General features: G+C 41.5%; 1 protein-coding gene across 20 annotated transcripts in view; it reads right to left on the minus strand.

The window, feature by feature from the left end:
- Positions 1-854: 854 nt before the first annotated feature.
- khdrbs2 (KH domain containing, RNA binding, signal transduction associated 2) overlaps positions 855-25,764 on the minus strand; it is an 88,548-nt gene continuing 63,638 nt past the window's right edge. Inside the window, exons 7-19 of one of the 20 annotated variants that reach the window (XM_048269865.1) lie at positions 20,218-20,300; positions 18,707-18,765; positions 16,530-16,619; positions 15,282-16,399; positions 15,115-15,171; positions 14,590-14,623; positions 11,860-12,038; positions 11,289-11,684; positions 10,883-10,981; positions 9,445-9,492; positions 5,159-5,321; positions 2,491-2,560; positions 855-1,155 (exon numbers count right to left, since the gene is read on the minus strand). In XM_048269865.1, coding sequence (XP_048125822.1) covers positions 16,365-16,399; positions 16,530-16,619; positions 18,707-18,765; positions 20,218-20,300 — 267 coding nt within the window. In that variant the 3' untranslated portion in view covers positions 855-1,155; positions 2,491-2,560; positions 5,159-5,321; ... (5 more) ...; positions 15,115-15,171; positions 15,282-16,364. Of the gene's footprint in view, positions 1,156-2,490; positions 2,561-5,129; positions 5,322-9,444; positions 9,493-10,882; positions 10,982-11,288; positions 11,685-11,859; positions 12,039-14,589; positions 14,624-15,114; positions 16,400-16,516; positions 16,620-18,706; positions 18,766-20,217; positions 20,301-25,764 lie in introns of all 20 variants that reach the window. The other 19 variants (XM_048269872.1, XM_048269867.1, XM_048269869.1 and 16 more) reach the window with 19 other exon arrangements.

Raw genomic sequence — 25,764 nt, forward strand, 5'->3', positions numbered from 1 at the left:
CAGTGTCCGGTGACAGAGCGTGGCTATAAAAGGAGTGTGACATCTGGCCAGGGCTGCCAGCAGTAGGCTCGACTGCCTAATGAACTAACATGTTCCGCCTTGGCACTGCTGAACACGCCATTCATTAGTGCAGCGGTTCTGACACACACACACACACACATTAAGTCCTCCCCATCCTTCAGAGATGACATGCTCCTGCTGATAATGTGACGTGTCAGTTTGATCTTCAGTCCAGCGCTTGGAAGAGGCGGCATTTTGTGAAAGAATCCCTTCCAATGACTTCTGAGCTTTAAACTGAACAGACTTCACTGTCCACTATTGAGTGAGAAATGCTGACCAATGGTTAAACAGAGGTGCATATCACTGTGTAGTGTGGACACTTCTATTGACGTCCTAAATGGGGTTAGGCAAGGATCACATCAGCCAGCGCCAGCGGCAAACGTAACGCAACGCTCAGACCATAATAAGTTTTATCTCGTTCCTAAGCAACACAAGCGGTTTGTCAATTGAATACGCTCGCGTTGCGCTTTGAAAGTTGAACCAAGTTTAACGCTCAGCTTTTTCAACACTAACGTTACGCCAGCGTTGCCACCGTTCCGCTGCCGAACCCTAGAGAACAATAGGAAACCTGCCGCTTGCCGCTGGCTAATGTGATCCCCGCCTTATACTGTGATGGAATTTCAGTGACTGAAACCTTTACACCTTATGTGGATCAATGATGTGATATTTGTATTGTTGTTATCTATGTGAAACATGCTTTTATTCACAGCAAACTAGAGGAGATTTTTTTTGCAAAATGGCTGAATAGAAGCCCTGTATAAGAATCATAAAAACAGTCAGTCACACAACCAAACCAAGCTAAATAAAAACCCTTTTTATTGAATCACAGAATATTCAGCAACATACTTCAATAGAAAGACAGCATCATCATTCAGCATTCCGCCTTGACCAAACTGCAAACTGTTCTTCAATCCTGGAGGCCCAGCTTTATCCTCATGCCTGTCTTTTCATGAATTGAGTCCATTTGACCTTTTGGGTACAAGTCTCATTGGCAGACGTTTCCACTGGTGCCACTTACAGACTGTTACAGATGGATACGTTGCATTTCTGTGAGTATTGAAAAATCCTTGAGCGGCTGCATTCACATCTGACAGTCTGCAATACAGAGATGAAAAACGATCCATAACAACTTTTCAGTCAATAAATACTGTCTCAAAAAAGAAAGTGTTGAATGGGTGACGTTTTCCATTACTGTGGCGGCAACATGAAAACTCTCTGTGGAACGATGGGTCATCTTTTGTCAACAAAAAATGCAGAACTATGGACACAGAATGAGTGGACAAATTAAATGCAAAGTTGAGACAAAGTGCTGTCGGTGCTAATTCAATTCACTCAGTAAAAGTGAAATTGTTTTTCCCCCAGAACTTGGTGTTGATATGGTTATCTGGCTCATTTGATGTGGCTTGGTAAACAGATTGCCCTGTATTCAGTTTCAGCATTGTGCCTTTTCAGATATTTGACAACAATCTCATTCCCTTGTTATCAGTCTGCGTACGTTACCACAAACGGGCATGATCTCATTATCTTTCAAAAATCACATAGGCCTAAGTTGTATCAGCACATTCAGTAGGAGGGCTATGCCTCTGCTTCTTCAATGACATATTTAATACTCTGCCAACTACTCGAGGCATGCTGACTGAAGAACAGCCTCTTCTGACTCCCTTCCCCTCTGAGGTTCGGTGTGTATTGAGTGAGTGTCTTCGCCCTTGTTCTGGTTGAGCCCGTTCCCCATCCCAGGCGAACGTTTGATCAGTGTGACTTTGACATCAGCTGTGAAGTGTGCCAGCCTGCTGGTTGTGCTTAAACCTTCTCTTGGGTGATCAGCGGGACCCTGCCGGTAATGACCAGGTCCTTGGATGAGCTGAGTGAAACGGTTCACATTTGATTGATGTCTTTAAATTTCTATGTTAATTTTCTGCATTGCTTTTTTTTTGGCAGAGTGAATTGGCATAGCCCTTATGTGAGAGAAGAGTGACCAAATGAGGGCAATATTGAGTTCCAGCTCTCAGGACATAATATTCAATTGATTTTCCCGATTGGCAAAAGTACCTTTAAAAACGGACTTGCCAAAGATGGCATGCTTTTTAAATAATACACTTGCCTGAACACACCTGACATTTTCAACAGCTGACAAAAATAAGACACCCAGCCACCCACACCACACAAGCCTTCATAAAAGAGAAAAGTAAAGAGGAAAATAATTCCACTTGGCATGAAATTACAGCCCAGTTAATGGTAATTGAGTACATTTGTCATTATGTGACAGCATGTATTGCCACAGGCCTATATTGATTAAGTGCAGGCCAATTCAACGGAGCATTTATGTCCAAAGGAAGAATAAGAACCAAGTGAAAACAAATGACAACGACAATGAGAGACAATGCTAGACTGCTTAATACTGCATAAATGAATTCTGTTAAGAATTCTTACCCTCTGAGGTGTACTGTATGTGAGATTGGTCGGCCAATAACAGACAGGGATGGTTGCTTCCTGGGGCCATCTGTGAAGAAGAAGAATATTAATTGCATCTGCACACCTACAGTAATCTGATTCATGTTTTCATCACATTTTGAATGTTGACTGGATCATGCAGACATTTTCATTTTGTGGCTATCAATAATGGATAGCATCTAACAAAATAACCATTTTTTTTAAAATGCCTGTCATTAATTATTAAAATCACAATAAACAGAGTCTCAGATTGTTCCCAACCTTGCCCGCAGATCTCTCTATGGGCACAGCAAACAAACACTTCTGCTGAAAATGACAATGTATATTAGGTTTGTATTGCTTTATAATCCTCTATTGTGTGTGGAAAATGTCTGATTTTTGTTTATGGAGTGTTTTCAGCTTGTAATGCAGTTAAATATTAAGGGCATGAATACAAATAAGATGGCAGATGCAGCTATTTACATGCTCTAAGCATTGTTGGATCCCGTTGTTTAACAATGGGAGTTGGTTCCGTGCTATGACTGGCCCAAGAACCAAGACGTTTCTCCCACTGTTGAGTCCACAGTCATCCTCCTCTAGGCTCTAGCCATCCAGGACTGAGTTCATTGTGAGCTAATCAAAGAGTAAGCGTCAGGCGAGCGGAGATCGTCAAGAGTTGGGGGCTATGCTTTGGATAAAATGGAATTAATTTTCTCGCTTCAAGTTAATAGTCTTCCTCGTTCCTCGACTCAACACTGCTCTCCACGACGTGCTTCTTCAAAGTGCTCGAGGACCAGATTAAATCTAAGAGCTTTCAAAACCTGGCACAGAAGCTGTGGAAATCATCCTGTCAGATGTGTGTACAGAGCCCAGTCATTACACTTGTGTTCGGAACAAATCCCTTCCTTGACTTTGCCAAGAGCATTGTGTTGCCTTTGTTATAGGGAAGAGGCTATTGGCAACAAAAGCTCGCAGGCAGATGGTGTAATTGTCAAATGTTATGATGTCGAGTCAGCTTTCATTAATTAAGCTCTCCATCATACCATGCTCCTCTTTCCATCGGTCTAATGGGATAAGTTAGGCATTAAACACGGACTGACAGCAAGCCTTTTTCATTTCTGTGGAATTAAAAAGCCACAATTCTCATATATGTGAATGATGGACATGAATAATCCCTTTTTGTTGTAATTTGTGGCCATTCCAAAATATCTGCTGAACTGTGTGCAGTGTTATTTCATGAAGATATACAGACTATACAGCATCAGTACGCCATAGGAAGGCAAACTGGACTGAGTGGCTATCTAAAGAGTGTCCAGCCACTTGAGTCTAACTGTTCCTTCCTAAGTTTAGATGTCCTGAGATCATCTCTCATGGAATGCCTCTGGTCCAATCAGAAATAAAAAAAAAAATTTTTTGTCCGGACCTGACTGTTGCATGATAGGAACCGTACAGATACAGTGTGATACCGAATTCTCGTTTGTCAGCCTCCTCTGGACTGAATTTGACCATGGCAAGACTTACGTCCCCTACTATGGTCATTTGAGTTGCTCGTAATCCCTGAATGCAGGTGGGGGGTGGGGGGGGGTTGGGGATCAATACTGGACAGCTATAGAAGTAGACAACAAACATGTGCTTAGCTCTGTTAAGACTCTGGCCCTTGCTCTGTTAAGACTCTGGCCCTTGCCCAAGCCTGGGCACACAGTGTTCCCAACAAAATGGATCTGTGAGAGGTTTTGGCAAGTGCCACCATGGCCACATGAGTGACAGAAGACACTGATTACACTGACATTGACATACACACGCCTGATTAAACACATGCTGGAGAGATACACTGTTTGGGTGTAAGCTGTGGGGGTGATGGTGGTTAAATCTGCTCAGGGACCAGGTGGGCCGAACTGAGAGTATGCTATTGGCATGTCATAAAATGTCACGGGGGATATCTGTCTGCTCATGTCTGCACTTGATGTATACTGTACATGCAGAACAGTGTTTATTACCAATCTGTCATCTCCATATCATAACATGACTGAGTGTGTGTGTGTGTGTGTGTGTGTGTGTGTGTGTGTGTGTGTATGTAGGGGGGTAGGTTCCTCTATGCATGATTAATAAAGAGGGAATTTAATTTTAGATGCATGTGATTGTTTTATCAAGGTGCAGCTATATGCGTACTGTCAGGCACATCTGCTTTTGACAGACACTGATCTCTATCTGCCAGCACACACTTTCCCGCTTTGTATCAAGCCACAGCTGAATCCAATTATAACAACATGTCGGAGCTGCCATTCAATGGTGAAAAAAACGGTGAGAGGCTCTTACAGAGAAAAGGCCAGCAATTTTCCCTTCCCAGCTTCAATTGTTAATAGCATGATATGGAATATATCTACTAAACACAACTCATATTATGATTATGACTTGTTGATTCAGTGTGTATAAAAGTAGGCCTGTCACGGAAACTATTTTCTATGATAACTGTTGGGCGATATAAAATATTATCGGGCAATATGGAGGTCTGCAAAAAAGTCTTTGTCGTTTTTTTTTATATATTGTTTGATCTATCAAGTCTATAACATGATTACTGTGACAGGCCAAGGTACAAGGCATGGCAATTAAATAGACTAATGATAGTAATGAAAACGTACAGGTGAAAACTCATGGTGAAAACACGTACAACTCGTCTATACTGGATATTTGGTGACTTGGCGACACTCTTGCCAAGGAAAGGGACTGTCTCCCAGTGGCTCTCTCTTCCTTAGTATACGAAGGCAGCCCATCACACCATCTCTCTCTCTCTGTTTCTTTCCCACATCAGTTCAACTTGAGGTTATCAGCACCTGGAACATGAAAATAACTGTGGGTTAGAGGCCAGAACACTGTGTCAGCATCCTACACCAGACATAGTATGTGTCTAGTAGTGGCCTTGGGGACTCAGATTCGAGTCTGGCCTGAGGTCATTTCCTGAGCCCACTCCCCATCTCCCACTGGCTCCTTGTCTGCTCTATAGCGAATGAGGATTGAATGTAACTATTTCCCTTCATCACCCACTGAATGAGACAGTAGGTTGGGGGCTAGGGGCTTGAAAGACTTGCTGTTAGAGTTGGTGCCACTAGATGATGCAACATTCTGGTTCTGCATTCACATCAGACCTTTAATCTGAGCTTTGTCGATATTTCATTAATTTCTGATGGCCTTGACACACCTGGAGTTCATCATGGAACAAACTGAATGGCTCCTGTGTAATGGCTGATGTAAGTGACATGCTTAACCTGCATGCTTGTATTACCATATTGCGCTGCCGATTGTTTTCAACGATGTTTCTTTGCCCCCGTAAAAGTAACAAAGAATCCAATTATAAACCTGCGCATATCACTCATCTGCAGTTATAGCCTTTCAGACTTCGCCTACTAGGTCAGCCTCCTCCCATCCATCATCCTTCAGTCGACACCGTAATGAAATCATCTATTTTCCTTCTCATTCGGCCAGGATGACTCCGTAGATTGAAAGGTGACTGTTGGTGACGACGCTGCATTGTTCCGCGTCTCTACATCAGCACGACTAATCTGCGATAAGTGAGTGACCGAGGGGGGAGAGGATTTACTCGACTGCGCTCTATACGACCATCGACCAGGGGGTGGATACACAGACGCGTCGGGTAATAGTTGGTCAAGAAAGTGAGGACATAAAAAGGTGAATGACCATTCTAAAGCTGCACCATTTTTCCACAAGTGGCAAAGAGGCTTGATTAAGGACTGCACTGCCACGTGCCAAATGAAATCACATGCCCACGTGAAATTTTGAAGTAATCAACTGAAGTATAAATTGTTCAGTCAAATCCAGCACTTGCAGCTGACCGTTGGGCTCCCAGCTACAGATAGTTCTGACTTAATTGACTATACTTTAGTATAGAGGGATTAAAAGATTTGAAAAGATTAAGATTTTTCTGCTACTCCTTTCACTGTAATAGTGTGTTTGTTACCCTGCAGAGAGAAGATCCATTTGAATTCAATTACAAGAGCAGCAAGTGGCATTGGTGGATGCATGCTGTTGGGCTAAATCATTTTAATGCTGGTGCAGGCCATTTCCAATGCACAACGCCTGTGTCTTTTAATTGGCATTACAAGCTGTGACAAAATACCTTGGCTACTATAGAATAGACTGTGCACAGTGTGTGGTCCAATGACAATTACTTTGATTTTACATGACTGCAGGCACGTGAGTGCGTTGACGCTGGCGGTGTACTGAATGATCTACTATCTACCTTTACTATCAAACCCTCATCTAACTACCTCTAAGGTTGTACTGAAGGCTGCAATTTTTGGCTCTCTCTTGCAATTTTTGACTCTACCTTTCTAAATGAGCTACTCTATTACAGAAAAATTGTTATTGTTGTGCATGTGTATGTCTCCCATTACCGGTACATACTTTTCCCATGTCTTTCAGTGTGCCATCCATGTTTAGTAGAAGAGGGTTTTTTTTTGGATTAAGTAAGTATACTCTTTTGATCCCGTGAGGGAAATTTGGTGCATTTATCCCAATCCGTGAATTGGTAAAACACACTCAGCACACAGTGAAGTGAAGCACACACTAATCCCGGCGCAGTGAGCTGCCTGCAACAACAGCGGTGCTCCGGGAGCGGTGAGGGGTTAGGTGCCTTGCTCAAGGGCACTTTAGCTGTGCCTACTGGTTGGGGTTCGAACCGGCAACCCTCCAGTTCCAAGTCCAAATCGCTAACCAGCCACGGCTGCCCCATTATGTGTGTATGTGTGTCCTTGTTTAGCCTTAACCTCGTCAAGGAAAGTGTATCTTGAAAACCTGATATGCAGATATCAAGCATGCTGAAACAACACATCAATTTTCCAAGCTGAGGTGCACTGGTTTGTCATTCAGTCTGTTTGCTATGAAGTAATCCATGCTATGGAATACACAAGAATGGCTGAATTTACATATCTGTGATGGTGTAAAACCAATTTACTGGTGTGAATATGTTCAACTGAAACTCATGTGGTAAAAACAGATTTAAGCTCTGTAGGTGGTATGAAATTGTGAAATTGATTTAAGAATTTGGGCTGTGTCTGCCTAGTCTTAGACTCTGTTCCACCACTGCTCTACTGATATATATACCATTGTATTTTGAAGTCATTCCCATCGGCAACAAGTTGACTGAATCAGTCAAAATATTTGTTTGTGATTGAACAGATGCACATATTGCACATTTAAGTTGAATCTTTAACTGTCATCTGCTTTATAAAATAAAATTACAATCCATCTTCATAGAATCACACCTGTCACAACTATCAACACTGAATCTATGCAAATAAGGAGCATATAATCAACGCACCCCAAGGTTAATGTATTGTAAAAAATACAGACTGAAAAACATGACAACATGACATGAAGCCTGAAAACATGGAAAACCTCGGCATTTGAAATGCATGCATTGACTGACTTTTTTTCTATTCTATGAAAGAGGCACTTTATCAAACCAAAAGCTTGATAAATGCATTTACTGTGCTGGCTGTCACATTAAACAATGTGTCCAACCATACTATTTATTTTTTAAATACATGGCTCAAATATGAGTTTATAGAAAAAGGCTGAGCTTTGTATATCCAGTGTAATTGATGTTAGGTTATTGGTAAGGGCCAGGGCGCGCATTTTTGTAGGATAAAAAAAAAGATTTTTTAAGGCTGTGAATGATTTCCTCTCATGTGCATGCCATGCCCATTAAAACACTGCATTTCTAGGGAGCAGATACGGGTCCAATTGCCTATGGGGGATCTGGATTCGATTCCCACCCGCGGTCATTACCCAATCCAACCCCATTTCTATCTTAAAGGCAAAAGCCCCACAAATATACTTCAAAAACACCACTTAAGTCACAGCAAAGTTTAAAAGACCTCTAACAGAAACCTGAAGCAGGTGAGGGTCCCAAACCTATCTCATGTTATGTTTGTCCATGACCCATTTATGTCATCTTGAAGCCAGCCAAGTACTCCATCTTCAAACCCAGAGGACAATTTAGCATTTCGCCACAAAGCTCCCCACCCCCTGCCCCCCCCTCCGCACCCCCCTGCCTGCCGATAAGCAGGGGGGATTCTTCACAGTCGAAGACAAATGAGATGCTAAGTATACAGGCATCAAAGTTTTGCCGGTGACACAAGGCTCGACACTGTGCACGACTGGGAGATGACAAAAGTTGTGGGTGGCACTGATTAGAGGAATGAGCCGGTTTTAATTAGCGGGCCCGGAGCCATTCAGATGTCAGAGCTGTCTGGCCACAGAAAGAGAGCCCTCCAAGAGTTCAGTAGCTCACCAGCTCCAAACACTAATAAGCTACCAGCACAAGTGTGAACGGGTCTAGAGAGAGAGAGAGAGAGAGAGAGAGAGAGAGAGAGAGAGAGAGAGAGAGAGAGAGAGAGAATAGTCTAGGACACCCATTTCATTGTGTGCTTGTGCTTTTAATACACATGCATTGCATTGTGTACTACTAGGAGAGTGAAAGTACTAATTAGTCTGATCTCATGATGATTTTAATTGGTAGTGCGATTCACATTTGAGGCATGCAGGTGTGCGAGGAATGGAGATACTGAAAGCAATGCTGAATTTGCCATCTAGCTATCATATAACAGAAATAATCTAATCACACCTAAAATAACCTACATCCAAGACGGTTTCAGGCTTTAGTTGTTGCAGTCTAATTGACTTTCATTGTGTTGTTTGCTATATTCGCCACACAATACACATGTGTTTGTGTATGACGTTCCATAATGATTAGTTATCTTTAAAATTCAAACAAATGATTAATGTCTCACAGCTAAACTGTGCTAACTTTAAAGGCCCCCTATGCAACATTTTCAACAGAAATCATTAGAAATCATTGTGATGGTTAAATGACATGTTGTGACGAGAATGGCGGCGTTCCCTGCTCCCTCTATTGTTTCCCAGCGGAAAACCCACCTTGCAAGATCTGCACTAGCGTCCCGGCAGTGTCTGAATCAGGAAGTCCTGTAAGAAGCGAGAACGAGCGAGAAAAACAAATGCTTAAAATTCTCTGGACATACACATGATCCCCTCAAGCACCGGTTAGCCATGCCAGCTAGCTATAAGATATAAGAAGTTCATCATGGCAGAGCCAGCGAAAAGACCAAAAAGACGTTTGTGAAATATGCACCCCAAAGCTGTAGGGGGAGCGCCGTAAAGAAAAATGTGACGACACAAGTGAGAAATCAGTGAAGAAATGACTGGACTTACAGAAGAGACCATAAAACACATCCAATCTGCACACTCGACATAAACAACCCCCTGCTGGAGGCAAGATGATCTCCATGTAAAATAAATCATGTTTCCATCAAAAGAAACATATGTTGTCACATAAGCTATAGTATGTGTATAGTGCATAACATGTAGCCTGACGTTGTCATACTCAAATTCTAGTCAGAATATGAGTCTGATACTGCTCCATTGGGACGTAATTATGGGGCGTGTTTCAACCGATACAGGGGGGGAATGCCTCTGCACTCAATTGGATAGACCTAACCAATCAGAGCAACAAAATAGCTTACCGTGAGGTGTAGGAAGAAAACACACGAACCATCCTTCTTCTCCTATATCCCCTCCGTTTTTAAAAAAATAATTCTGTTGAACAGTGATATGCTACAAACATGTTAAACAGCTGGGAAAGGCTGTCGCAAATCCCTCGAACAGGTGGTCAATCAGAGATTTCAAACGAACGAGGGAACATGTTGCAATGCAACAGCGCTGTTTTCCCTTGATGAAAGTGAAACCACCAGTTTTCCCACATCTCAACTTTGGCCAAAGTTTTCAGAAATAATCGTTTTCAGTGATACAAACTCATTAGATACAGTATAATGAATTTTCCATATGGGGTCTTAAAAGCCATGTATCCTTCTAGCCACAGCGTTTTTGTTTCAAACATAAGCCTAATCTAAGCGTGCTCAAATGACGTGATAGACCAGGCGCTGTTGCTCACCTGTCCATCATCGTAAAGCCTGATTTGATTGGTCCGCCTGATTTAGGGCGAGCATACTTGCCCCACAATGGAGCAATGCCAGACCGAACTTCCCGTGGGGCGGGACTAAGTTCGGAATGGCACCCAGGCTACATAACATGGGGGCTTTTGCAAAAATTATGAAAATGATATTTCCGAATACAATTGCCTTACGACTACAGTAACAAAGAGCCCATGTGAACGTCTATCCTGGACAAAGGATGACCTGACTTTAGCATCTCTGTAACACAGTGAGTCTCTGTGATAATGTGACTTAAAGACTTATGGGGGATGCACAGGAGGTCAGCCTCTGCTGTGGTGTACTCGTCATGTGAATTGATTGGGAGTGCTTTTAAAATCAATATCCCCCAAGCAGGGTTTACTGACCTCTGTGTGTGGTTCAGGGGCTCTCGTGGAACAGGAATTTATTAAGGTTTTCTCATCAAGACGAGCCGCTATCTTATCTGATCCTGGGTAATCCAGGCGCTGTTTAACACAGTGGGAAAAATAACACACACTTGTGAGCGATACGATCTGACTGTTATCAACTCATCGTAGTTTAGCAAATTGGTCATAATGACCAGACGTTGGCCACACATTATAGGCTTTCTTACAGACTTGAAGTTTTGGAAGGCAAATCCAAATATATGTAAATATCTGGATTCCCTTAGATAAAGAGGGTTGGTTGTGCTTGCTAGTCAAGGCACAGGAACAGCAGAACTCAAAAATGTGGTGGGGGGGGGGGGGCACAGAGTGGGTCTTGTATGATTTCCATCTCTTGAAAGAACTTCACCTTCTCTTCATCCTTCTCACAATGACAAGGAGGGGTCGTGATGGAGGTGCTGATGGTGGTGGTATTGTGCGGTGCATGCTTCCAGTCTTTAGTTTTACTGGCAGCCTCTAAAGCAGACAGCAGACAGGATGGATACCAGGCCAGCTGTCTCCGATCCCCCACATAAAAACAGCACAGGTTGACTGCATGGAATTAATTGAATTAATTAGGAAGTGAATGTCAGTAGTGATAATTACCTCCTCCCTCTAAGATAAACAATCCTGCTTCATCTTGTCTTCTGGTTTCAGACAACAACAGTGACTGTGTAGTGGTTCACAGTCAATCATCAGATGAAGAGGAGACTTCTTCTGCACTTTTCTGATATTCCCCCCCTCAAGTTCTCTACTCTGTGTAGCGCTGTAATGACATTCCAACGAAACAAACAAACAAACAAACAAGTAAACAAAAAATAGATTAGTCACAGACAAACGTCTTTTAATGATATGAATTCATTTGTATTACATTTTCTGTCCCCTGGCCTTGGTGATTCTCTGTGTGTCTCGTGCAGCTTAATTAAAAGAATGTTAATTACCCAAATGTTCAAAGCGTTGTCATACAGGGGCGCAGTTCCACTCGAGCAGGCAGTCCCCCAAGACCATCAGTCATGTGTATAATTAATCTGTATACCCAATCTGACTGCTTCGCATTATTCCAAGCAGACTTCCGAGGTCCTGCATCGCCTCCCCTCATCTACTCTATACTCTGATGCTCCTATAAATGGATGAATAATATGACTGAATAATATCACTCATATAAGACCACTGACAAATACTGAATAATATCACTCAAATAAGACCACTGACTAATACTGAACAATATCCCTCACATACAGTAAGACCACTGACTAATACTGAACAATATCACTCAAATAAGACCACTGACTAATACACTAATACTACTACTAATACAATGTCTTTTGAAAAGCAAAATTTAACATGGCTTTGTATCCAATATATGTAAATGTGTCACTTGTAGGAATTGTGCAGACACACACACACACACACACACACACACACACACACACACACACACACACACACACACACACACACACTCATCTTATTCAAACTATTTCATTATCCATTCACACAAGATGGGGCAGTTTACTTTAAAGACACAAAAGTGTTACAACAAGTGAATAGTGTACTGCTGACAGTACTGCAAATTGAAAATGGAAATATTCATGATTCGTCTTTTGTTACGAGTAATGAACTGATATAGCATGCCCATACCCAAACATGCAGATACACAAACTGCTGAATTGTACTGTCAGGAGTACAACTTCCCCATCCCATATCACCATTAAATGAAATTAATCCCTTTCAGACTTCTAGGAGTCATTGTAGAAGCTTTTATCTGTCTTGATTTCCTTACAGTTCCATTTTGAACCTTTCACTCCATGAATAAGACACAAAAAAGCAGTAATAAAAAAAATATTGCCTAAATAATCAATAACTCATTGATGCAGACGTTAAGAACACTACCATATAAAAATACATCATACTGTGCTCGAACTTCAATCAATTATATCTGTAAAGTCTTCTTTGAGCCTGGAGTTGCTAACAATTTCTCACACAAAGCCTTTAGTGTGAAAAAGACTGCAGGTGTCTAGGACAAAATGTGAGATTAGTGTACACACGTCTTTGGTAATGCTGCTGCTATACAGTAACTTGAGATAGGACCAGAATCACACTGAAGCAGGGATTGAGTCCAAATTTGTATCTTCTCATCACTCACACACACACACACACACACACACGCAAACACACATACACCGTACACACACACACACACACACACACACACACACACACACACACACACACACACACACCTACACATGCACACAATGGCCTCAAGACCAAATGACTCACAACTGTTGTTTGTTTCCCTCTGAGTGTGTTTCATGGATGACCTTTTCAGAGTTTGCAAACAAGTGTGATCTGATTATTTGTGCCTGACTGAGACGAATGTGGCGGCTGTGTTGCACCTACACGTCTGTGGATGATATGTAAACTAGCCAGATTGCAGATTTCACATTTCTGTTATTAAGCACAGACATGGCAAGCTAATGTGGCAGGCAGTCTCTGTTCAAATTGTGGCAAGAGTGGGACTCAAGAAACCAGTGGTGGAACTTGAACTAAGGCGTGGAATGTAACAAAGCTGTGTAGCTGTACAGTGTAATCCCTCTAAAAGAAAAGTCTCAGGCATGATTTGAAAGACATTTCCTGTTTGTTTTCCTGATTGTTCCAGTCTTTGATAACAAAAAACATTAATAAATAAATAAATATTAACATCAACAAGACACACTCATAAAATCTGTAGATCTGTATTTCAAATCAGTTCAACCACTTGTTACACACAGTCTGAGGGTGTAGTTTTCAATGTGCTGTGTGCCAACTGTGCACTCTACCAACCATCTGTATACGGATGGAGTGAGGTGCCTTTGGCGGCCCACAGACTGCACTGTTTTCCAAGGTGTTAGCAACTGCACTTGAGCAGGATTAATGGCCAGCTGAAATGCTGGAAGATTGCTGTTGGTTACTGGGTGACAGTGGGACCTGTGTGGATTCAGTCTAAGACACACAAGGCCACTAGTGAAAGCATGTATGGATGGACCATTCTGGTTACACCGCTAAAGGCACAAGCTCAATTTGTGAAATGTGAATGAGTATTTCGACATGGGTAGAGTCTGTCAAGGCAGTCAGTGACTTACTGCCTATAAAAACACATGACTATAGCATATCCAGAGAAGGGGGAAAACATTTTTCTATGAACTAGAACATTCAAAAGGAGGTTTTGTGTCCATAGCCCTGTGCTGGTATAAACTAACGGTGGTTAGTTTAATACCTGCATAGTTTCTTAGGCTCTAAAATGGTCTCAATGCAGTTTCTAATTAAAGTGGTAACAACTGTGACATCTTATTGACTGTGTTATTGTACTCTACATTCATTTTGTTGTTGAAGACAAAAAATATCTTTAGGTAAGGAAAACGAGGTTTTAGGCCATACTATTATTTTTGGAACAGTCTGTCATCAGATCATGTTTCATGTTATGCAATAAACTAATATACCAGTGCTTGTAGAGGCTTTCAGAAACTCTAGAAATTAGAAGAAGTTATTTTTTTAACATGGTTTATGGTTTTTTCATATGGTTGGCCACTTTCTGAGAGGTCCTAAAGTCAGTGTAGTTTGCCTTTACGGTAATATTCTAGGGTTATAAAACAAAAGAAAAAGAGAGAAAGAAAGTGACAGAATCTTACCTGCTTAGATGTGTTCCTAAGCATTATAGTTCACCTGTTAAGAAAAACAGTACAAATGTCAGAAAGTCTCTGATGTTCCTTAGACTTGCTCCAAATTGAAATCTGAACAAGGAACATGACATATGTAAATGCATAACTCTAATACACTACCATGCAATGGGATCCCACAAATTGTTACTATCAAAAAAGTAAACCAAATTTCGGGAGGGACAAAAGCTGTCATGAACTTGAAAACAACCATTTCATCTTTTTTGATTTCAGGTTAAATGCTTTTGTTTAGCATATCAGCCTTTAACATTTGTTTTAGCTTGTTTTATTGATCGCATTGGCACGATTCTTCGTCTCTTATATAAATGGTATGTTACTGAGTCAGTTTTGGAGTTTTCTAGTTAACATTAATTAGCGGTTTTAGAGGGCCAAGGAACTTATTCGAGGTTAGACAGGACAGGTTTACTTTTTTAAGTGTCAGTAACTTTATGTTTATGATTGGCATACGCAACAATCGAGTTATTATTGGGGGGTTACCTGCTTAAGTGTTTAGTGATCCTTTCAGTCTCTTAATTAGTGCGTCAGCCTTCAAGTCTAATAAGTCACAAAAGAGAGGTCACGTTTCTACCGGCCTTCAGGTGCAGTAGCAGAGGTATTGTTTATAAAGCACTGATATTACAGTACAAAGACTGAGCTGGACTCACAGTGATGGAGAGAAGACAGAGATAGCAGAGAACAAAGATGGATATCTTAGTGCACCCCACTCCCCGTCTAGAAACAGATTGTGAATAGCGACAGTATGCACATATAACGTGGGCATACTGGCCAACACTAAAGGTAAGAAGGCATTTAGACAGTCTTATTGTAGTATGGTTTTTTCCTTACCTCTTTATCGCCATAACATTCTCAGAGACATTCTAGTGCAGGCTGGTCAATCAAAATTGGCGTTTAATGAGGCCAAGCTTAAAGAATATGTTAAAAATGAATTTATTGTTCTAAACAATTGATTTCCATTAACATGTTATACATTTAATGAACTAATCAATAGTCAATGAACAATTTAGCTCTAGCATTAAAATGGTGCCTCTTGAGTGGATTAATGTAGCTGGTCTGGACTTACACAAAATGACTTCAAAAGTTTTGAAAATTTATTTCCGTATTTAAAAAAAGAAAACATTTTAGCCATTTCCTGAACCCAAGCAGGCATTTATTACTATAAACAAGTACTTGGAATGCATCTAATTTTACAAAAAAGAGAAAGATTTCAACATTATTGACAAATTATGGCAAACAATTTGACAATTAAATGGCCACCTATTTAGAGAAGCTTACACATTGTGCTTTATGTTCTTTTATTACATGTTTTATGTACAAATACATCTTAACACAGAACAGAGCACTTGTCGGTAGCTACATACATAGCTGACTGCTTTCTACCCCAATAACGAAATTGAAATTAAATTTACAAACGCAATAGTTAAAATAATTAAATTAACAAGTATTAAAAAAGAAGTTATATACAAGATGGTTATCTTCACTTAATAATAATAAATCAATCTGGCCTTGATGAAAACAGGATCACGAAAAGGATCAGTAAGCGTAAGTTATGTGGCAACTTCATGCTTTTGTTTACGAATAACACACAGATATGTACAACCAAAATGACAGCATTTCACGGCAGGGTCTGGCGCTTGGACCCCGCCTTTTCACATTTAGATCTCACTGTTTGCTTTCCCCTCTCATAGTTCAACTAATGAGTCCATCTTATCAAAAATCAGTGGGTTGGATCAAGGCCTAGGTTTAAATGGACGGTTCCTGGGTCCTATATCAAGGTGGGAGGGAGGGGGGGCGGCCGAGGGAGGAAGAGAGCAATGAACACGTTTTGAAGAGTCAGAGTAATTAATGTGATCATGTTGGATAACACAATGTTTCGGAGCACCTTCAATATCTACCATATGGATGTTCTCTGTACCCCCGTCTTGCGGGCCTTGCTGCTGGGGCTTTTAGAGGTGCGGGGCGTGTTGTAGTCCAGTCCTCTTCTGCTACAAGTAGAGGACAAGTACAAGCTGCCACATCACACAAGCACAGGAACAAGTAGAGGGCAAGCTGACACATCACACAAGCACAGGAACAAGGTAAGCGGCATTGCCTGACACTTCACTTAAGAAAATGAAGAGTGAAAGTACAAATTGCCACATAATATGACTATAGTATACACTCACTCAAACGTGTCAAAATGACTATACCTACACTTTCAATAATGAATGGGCTACCCTATTTTCGATGTTAATGATATTGCATTTTCACCCTCGGCCATCTGAATGCACCGAACACACAGTTTGACTTTGATCAGTCAAACCCATTCGCACAAAGTACACATCATTAAATTCAGTACATGTATACTACCATAGTTTGTGACAAACATTTATCCATGCATGCTGCACACACGAGCATCATGCCCTACCTCATATATCTACATATAAATGAACAGTATGGGGACAAGAAAGTCATCCAGGTAGGCTGTGCCCAGGACCTGTGCTGTCATAAGCAGAGAATTTGCTCGGAATCCATTCACTATTAGGCTTTCAGAACATGCCCAGCCTGGCCGTCAACAAAACAAACAGCCGACCGTCGGGGCAAATAGGCCTTAACCTTCAAAGCGAGAGCTGGCCAGGCCGCTGGCTGGGGACACTAAATCACATCACTCTTTTTGGGAATGGATATGTGAGAGACTTTGGCAACTGGCGGCTGAGGGATTGTGACATGAATTGGATTACTGACTCCATAATAAGCTCTTGTGCCTTTGAATTGTACAGAGGTTTATGACAAAGATGGATTGGATTGAAACTGCACATGCAAGTGACACGCACACACATACTCAATTTCTCTTGTTCACAGTTAACTTTACTCGATAAATGGGAGCGTAATTAAGGTTGCCCAGGTTGTCGCACCAGTGTAATCTAGCCCTGCTGCTGAAAATTAATTAGACAAACCCAGCGTAATAAGACAGTGTCCCAGTGAAAGCTGGCAGGACATGGCACCTTGTTAGCGCTTGAAATGACATGAAACAGCCACTCCTCCATCGGCTCCACACAGAGGTTTGGGGTTCCATGCTACAAAGTGTTTATGGAGCATGAAATCAAATCATTGCTCTCCTTTTCGCCCAGGCCTTCAGTGTGCCAGCCCTCAATTTTTACCGCACCGGGAAATGAATGACCGGGTTTCCGGTCCACAATGCCGAGTGGCCTCTGCAGAAGAAAAAACAACCCCCCCCCAAAAAAACAACAGGAGCCTTGCCAAGTGCAGTGGGATGGTGGGTATCAAACATAATCCTATGAGGGGCACACTTTCAAAAAGCAAAAACGCGAGCCCAGCAGCCAGCCTCCAAAACACCCTCACAATAGGCATCAGCCCAAAGCCTCCAGGTCCCCGCTGGCCCAGGGCCTGGTAGCTACCGCAGCCTAGCCAGGAGACTACCTTTGCCAGGTAGGGAAGGGCATTGCTCGTGGCAGCCTCCTCCTTCCCAAGGGGTTCTTGTGGTCTGGCACCAGCCGACACAACGAGGCTTTTCACTTTATCTCTGGGCTGTGAAACATTAGTGTCGCTCTGGGAGGCGATGGGAGCTGAGCCAGGATTGTCTGGTTAACGCTACGGCTGAGTCAGATAAAGAGGCGCCGTCACCTTCTGTGGAGGACACAGTGCCTTGACTGGGGTAGTTCACATATAGACAATTCCAAGAAACAATAATGCAGCTTCTACAGTATACACAGTATATGTCTATTTTCTTTTTTTTAGCAAAAAAATACAAAGTTAGAGAGTGATAAAGTGTGGCAAACATCCAAATCTCAAGAACTGGATGGATTTATTTCCTTCTGACAACATGTCTTCAGTAATCTTTAACCGTGTCTCAAAGAAGGCTAAAACTGGGCATTCTGCAAAAACAGCTGAAGAAAAGTGCTGAGAATATAAGGTCTACTCTTGTTCAGCTTTATTTGAAAGGACCACTGCCATTCTGATTGACAATGCACAGACCAAAGCCAACTTAAATCACTGTTAAACACTAGAAATCATATGGTGTCATATGGTGTGACGCTGTTAAGTATATAAAAACGGCAAGCCAGGCTCTTACCATAGTTGTTGTAGGATTCTTCAGAGGTCCCATGGCCATATTCATAATATTCAGAAATGCTAAAATGGAAAAGGTTCGGCTCAGTACAATTCAGTTCAGACAATTTCACTGATCATATGGGGGCAATTCATCCTTCGCTAAGCCACACCCGAAAACCGCCACAGGCCAATTGTGGCTTAGCAACCCGTCACTAGGCACGGGAGGTCTGACAAGCTTTTCGAGTTTTGCCATGTTAACCTGTGGAGACTGAAAGCATGTGGGTCATGAAGGGCACTTATTTGGATGTGTGGTGCCCTAACCCACGTAAAGACACAGTGAAATAACATGTTACACAATAGAAACATGATATAGTTGGGATATTGTTCTAACTGTAAAAAATGGCATATTGCATGATATTTCCATAACTTCACGATAACGGCAAGAAGTTGTTAACAGACGTTCGCCAAGATGTATAGCCCATCAGCAATCTATTTAAAATAACACCTATTTGAAGTACCATTCATGATATGTTGTCAGGAAGTACATAGCTTAAATGGTATGTTTCTTTCGTCCCCCATGCCTGTTCCATTCATTCTGGCCAGGAGAGTCGAATGAAACAAAACGCACATTCGACTTTTGCTTAAATAACTCATGAACGGTTTTGTTCAGAGATGAAATTCCAACTGTATTTGACAGAGGACAGATGTAGGTTGCTAGTGACAAAATATTAGCTTTCAGTGTGGTACGATGTCTTTGTAAATTACATTTCATTGAAAAGTCCCGGTTCTCCCCCTATGTAATAGACATGCAGGGTGCTAAAGCTTGTCAGACATAGCAACAGTAACTAAGGAGGGCGGGACTTAGCGAAGGGTGAATTAATTTGCAGCTAACCAAGTCCATACCCACATTTCAAACTCACAGGCATGTATGTCAGAGACAGGTCAGTAAGCAACATAAAGAATAAGAAATGTCTATGTAAGTTATATAAAATACAAACATGTAAAAATAATTACACAAAAAGCAATACAATGGCCATTTAAAATGGCTACCCTCTAAATTTAGTAGCCTGATAAGAGAAGAAGATGAAAGGTGGCTTGATCTTCTAGGATCATGAAAGGATGATTGATTGACTTTCCAGAAACCAACTTTAATTAAATAAATGAAGGTACTAACAACAGCAGAGGGGGTAAAGGGGCTTTGGGAAGGATTTTTGTTCAAAGGTAACCTGGAAATATCACCAGATTGTGAAGAAATAACCGTTTGAGGTAAAAATGCCTATGCTTTCTGTTGCTGAAATATCCACTGAAATTAGCATGCTAATCAGCTATTTTGGACCGTGGGCTACTCTCTCATGATACCACTTATCTCCAGAAGCTCTGTACTACACATAAAGCCCCTTCAATGAGTTCATTTGTTGTTACTTTGGATAGAGATTTAGCATTAGCTTAATGTAATTTATACACTCACAATCAAAAGGGGGCCCTAGATATATTCAGTGAACTTGTCTAATAGCTCAGTAGAAATGGACATACCTTTTTGACTGATTACTATAAGTATCATCATAGGCATCATAACTCTGGTCATCATATTCTCCGTCGTAGCCATCATCATAACTCTGAAAGAAGAGAGAGAGGAAAAACAACAACTAATAAGTTGGAAGCCATTGTTTATTGTGTCTGTTTGATCTTTCATCACCAAGCTCAGTCAGTCAGTGGACTGGGCTGCCTCAGATCAATTCAAAGTTTTCACCAAATCCTCTCGCACTTTCACTCACTGTTTCTGCTCTTGTATTGGTGGGAACAAGGGCCCAAGACAGCCAGTCAACTTAAGCCCAACTCAATTTGATTTTCACATTGAGGATCCACTAATCACTTCAGCCTCAAAAATCAATGATTAATTACGTCGAGAAGGGAATTTCCCTCATAAATATACTCCCTAAGTGAGCTGAGTGACATGGGCGCTGAATGCTGTCCAACAGCAGGTATTGATTCATGCTCTGAGGAGCAGTGGTTCTATTGGTCATGTCCCAAAATAAAGTGGCTAACCTTTGGGACAGTTTCGGCAGCCATTTTCTGTTCTTTTTAATTCCCCTTTTACAAAACAAAAGGTGCTTTTCTGTGCTTGAATACCAACTAACCAGCCAATCATTCTCAGCATTGCACATCGAGATAATGAGATCTAGAACATCTATTACATCAAACGAGTCAAACCCTACGAGAGAGAGAGAGAGAGAGAGAGAGAGAGAGAGAGAGAGAGAGAGAGACTCTAAAGATCAAAAATGTCTTACTGTACGTCTGCTAAGGTAATTATGCCTAGGTACAAATCCTTAAGTAATCAATTATGTGAAACGGCACAGAGAAGGCGAGAGGAAACCTGATTACAATTCAAAGGTTATATCAAGCTTAAGCTTCCAGTCACGCTGCACTGCTGTTTTGCATATGCTGTTAATCCTTTTGCTGTCACCGTCTCCATGTTTATCCTCCGCCCAGTTATCGCCTTCATCAAACATTTGGGAAGGTGAAGCCACTTGCTTATCACTGACTGGATCTAGTTTAAATCATTTTGGTGGTGTTCACAGTGTGTCTGTGAGCCCATCACCATTATCTCCATCGTAATCTCTCGGGTTTTGATCCTCCGTTCTGTCAGTATGTCTGCCACTGTCAAGCAATAAAACTTTTGACAAAAAAAGAGAAGAATTTCAAAGCTTTCGTAACAGCTTATAGTAACACCAGCCCACATCTCATTCTTGAAATATATTTTTAAACACAGTTCTAGGAACACATACATACATCTATGGGCATGTTTATGTCAAAGCTCCCATGACAGCTGCACTCAGTGGTGAAGGATGAAAAGCAAAATGACAAATCAAAAATTACATTGAAAAACAATCAACCAAGTATTGTTCATCCAAAACAATAGTAACAACATAATAATGGTTTAGCTGTCTAAGCCACTAGTGCCTCAAATTGTGGGCAATTTTACAAGACTGTCATGACCAACGCCTACCCCCCAAAAATCCCCACTGCTGTCCTTAACTGTCTCTCGAGTAAGTGGAACCGTCACAATCCTGATAGCAAATACCAATTTCAGTACAATAGTGTAATAGCTCCATGCTGATTAGGCTGAATTAAATACATGGTGCTAGTCTTTTACTGTCAGTGACTTATCAGAGAAAGGCCCACTCATTTTGGTATTAAAGCTCTTTCTTCATCACCCGCGCCCCCCAACGACATTCCCATTCTGCACAAGGTTTGCAGTGGTTCTGTAAGTATGAACATGGATTACACTAAATTAAAGTTGGGGGATTATGTCAGGGATTAAGTTGTTCCGGGGGATCTAACACCTCCAGCTTCTTCTATTAGTCTTCGTTCATAATGAAAGGGTCAAGACACCATCCCATTTCTCTAACTGACCATTTTGTTAATGTGGGCATGCAGGGGAAAAAAGGAAGATATCTACATATCCTGCAAGCACAAATCCCTATGGCAGATTCCCAAGGCATTTAAAGGAATCTGAATATATCTGAAATGTATTTAAAGTTGGGTCACTCACTTGCTTTCATGGACTTTACTTACAGAGTGACTTGCCTCGTTCAACAATATAAGGTAATATATGTTATTTGAGGTTTTTACAATAAACTAAACACACATTCTGCTTTAAACACACTCTCAAGAAAATTGAGACCAATAAAAAAGAAACTCACGGACCATCTAGCTAAAAAAAACCTAGACCTAATTAGACCTACTTCAACAGTATATTAGCCTACACAATAGGTCTACTCACTGAACCACCTTGCTTATTGCCTTTGCACCTTGCTTATTGTGTCAGAGGATTCGTATGATTCAAACTGGCATAGCTTACATAGACAGTGTTGCAGAACTGTTTGGATTTACATACAAGTTGGTTCAATATTACAAACACATATTATATTTTACCACTTTTTTTTTTCTGCTCGCGGATCGCTTGGGATCGCTTTTGGACCACCAGTGGTCCCCGGAACACACTTTGAGAAACACTGATTTAGAGCCATTTTAGAGCCATTAACAGAATTTTTGAGACTGCAAAAGTCTTCAGAGTTCGACTTAAAAACTCTCTGAAGAGGAACTCTCTATAGTTCCATTCTGATGGTTCTTAGGCCACTACTTCTAAAGCAATTTTCAACTTTAAAGCAGCAAAAAAATATCTGTCTTTAGGAAAGCTTTTACATGGATGACGCCCATTCAAGAGTGTATCTTCTTGTTCCTTTAAGATTGTTAGTATTATCACTCATAGCACCTAACTGGCATCCAACTGTACAGTGGACCAAACAAGTAAGTTGAAAAACAGAGCTAAACCCCACATTTAGTGGCAGTTTGCTCAGCGTTGCCCTGATTGATGGTTTCATGCCAAATTGGGATGCCTTTCAGCCATTCTTCCCCGAAAAAAAACATTATAAAATATGAGAAAAGCATTGTTAAACCTTCAAGTGACTACATGTATTGACTGTTCTATTCCATCCAAAAGGAGACCTGTTTTCTGGGAAAGGTGGCAAACTAAACAGAGACTCTCCAGACCTGATGGCCTGTTCTGTTGCTCAGTCAGCTCTGTGGGCGGCCTTTTCTTTTATGAAGAACCTGTTATTTGGACAGCTTCAATTGCTGTCATCAGACTACTTTGGAGCTGCTTTTGTTAGCTTGTTTTGAGATTGTGGCGGAAACCCTACATCCTTGATGTGTGTGGAAGTAGTCAACATGTGTCCTGCTCCCTTGCCCTACTGTGCCTTAACCTGTCTCTGGTGTTACCAGAGTGTGGAGAGTTGTGTGGATGTGTGTGTATAAGTGCATTGGCAGGGTGCGATTTGTTGGGGGGATGGTAGGGATGTAAAAAAAACAGAGGAGGGGTTGATCCCCCCCAACAAATCGCTGAATGAATTTCATCCTCGTGGGGGGTTGTGACAGAGTTTTCTTACACGTAAAGCCTACATTGCTAGCACTAACTTTCACCTGACCTGAACTGTCGGCAGTCTCGGAATTCGCGAACGTCCCCATGCAGATAAATACATTGTATACGTGGATTTTGTGTCGTGAATCACATCCTCACTGATGACCGCAACAGAATGAACGTGTCCACACTGAACAGTCTTTTCTTCATCGCTGTTAATGGGCCAAACGTGCGTTCGTTCCCTGCTCAGAAGTTTAGAAGAGATGTGGATAAAAGAAACGCTGCATGGGCAAAACGCTGCATATGACGCCAACATTACATTACATTACATTACATTACATTTGGCTGACGCTTTTTAACCAAAGCGACTAACAACATGGTAAACAGTACGTTTTTAGAACAATTCTCACAATTTTAGGACAGTTTAAAAAAACAAAAAAACATTAGAGTACAGTAAGAATAAGTGCGTCGGTGAGTGCTGTTTTTAACAGGAAAGCCAAAAAGACCACATGAAGTCCGACATCAGAGTAAACTGTTTACTTAGTCTTATTAGCTGAATTATTTTGACATGATGTGAAATCTTAATCGATTAGGTTTTATCTTACGTTTTACAGTCTGATTAAGTTGCCCATTCACCTTAAATCCTCTGCATGTTCCCGTGATTGGCCCATATGCTTAATTAGGCCATCTCCCACATTGCAGGTGTGGCCGTCGCAGAAAATGTAATGTTTCATTTCTTTAGTTTACATTAAAGATGAATGTTCAACTGTTTGAAATGTAATAGAGCCTACCATTAACTTAAAAAAGAATTAGGCCAAGGCCTGTAGTTTGCTTGTTTTTTAATGTTAAAAAAAACATCAACATCAACATCAAAAAAACACTCTGGTTTTTTGACAAATCGCACCCTGGCCATTGGTCTGTATGAGGAAGAGAGAAAGAGAGATAAACTGACAAAGAGAAGGAGAGGGAGAGAAAGAGAAAAAAGTGATAAAAGAGTGAATGGAGAACGCTGGATTCTTTTCATACAAATGCATTATCCATGTCATGCAGTAGCAGTAGCTGTAATTATTTGGGCTTCACAACACAGCAATTTTGCATTCTCTTCCAGAGACGGAATCTATTTCAAACTGTGTTTCCCCCACTGAAAGTCAAAGTCCAGTTCCATGCAAATGCTGTCAATATCTCAGACATGCTGTGTTATTCACGTCAACCTTTACCTCTCACCTTGGTGACCTAAACATGGACTTGACCAGCCACCACGCATAACAAGTGTGGCTCTGAGTTAGTGATGCCTGATTCTTACATTTCAACAGTCATTTGGAAAACCAATTAACTCCACTCCTATTGAGCGGGGCAAAGAGGAAATAAATCAAGTGTTAACACACGGGTGGAAAGCTGCGGCTTGGTGTAATTAGGACGGTAGGCATCCGAAAGCCCTCAATACAGTGCTTCATTATCAATTGACAGCCACAGACTCCCATGACAGGCAGTGGACTACATGCACTGCTCCCCACAGACAGGAGGCAGAGGGGAGGAGAAATGGGAGTCCCAGGCACCTATTGTCTGGGCCTGTATTCAGCGAGGCGACTGGGGAGACGAGGCTCTTAGCTTTGTGTTATCGGAGTCGTCCTTCCCCTACACCCCACAGAATGAGTCAGTCTAGCCCCATGTGTTAGCGGCTAATACGAAACCCTCTGCTGTGTGAGCTGAATCAAAAGGCTTGATGGTCAATTGTTCATCCGACTGGCTTATGTAGCATTTGGCAATATGGACCTCATTCTAGAGTACTAGAAACATGTATAGACAGGTGTGTGTACATGTACAGTATAGACAGGTGTGTGTACATGTACAGTATAGACATATATGGGGGCAGCCATGGCCCACTGGTTAGCACTCCGGACCTGTAAACGGAGGGTTGCCGGTTCGAGCCCCGAACAAGTGGGAACGGCTGAAATGCCCTTGAGCAAGGCACCTAACCCCTCACTGCTCCCTGAGCGCCGCTGTTGTAGCAGGCAGCTCACTGCACCGGGATTAGTGTGTGCTTCACCTCACTGTGTGTTCACTGTGTGCTGAGTGTGTTCACTAATTCACGGATTGGGATAAATGCAGAGACCAAATTTCCCTCACGGGATCAAAAGAGTATATATACTTAATACTAA

This window comes from Alosa alosa, chromosome 18 (assembly GCF_017589495.1).
Source record: "Alosa alosa isolate M-15738 ecotype Scorff River chromosome 18, AALO_Geno_1.1, whole genome shotgun sequence".
NCBI lineage: Eukaryota > Metazoa > Chordata > Actinopteri > Clupeiformes > Clupeidae > Alosa > Alosa alosa.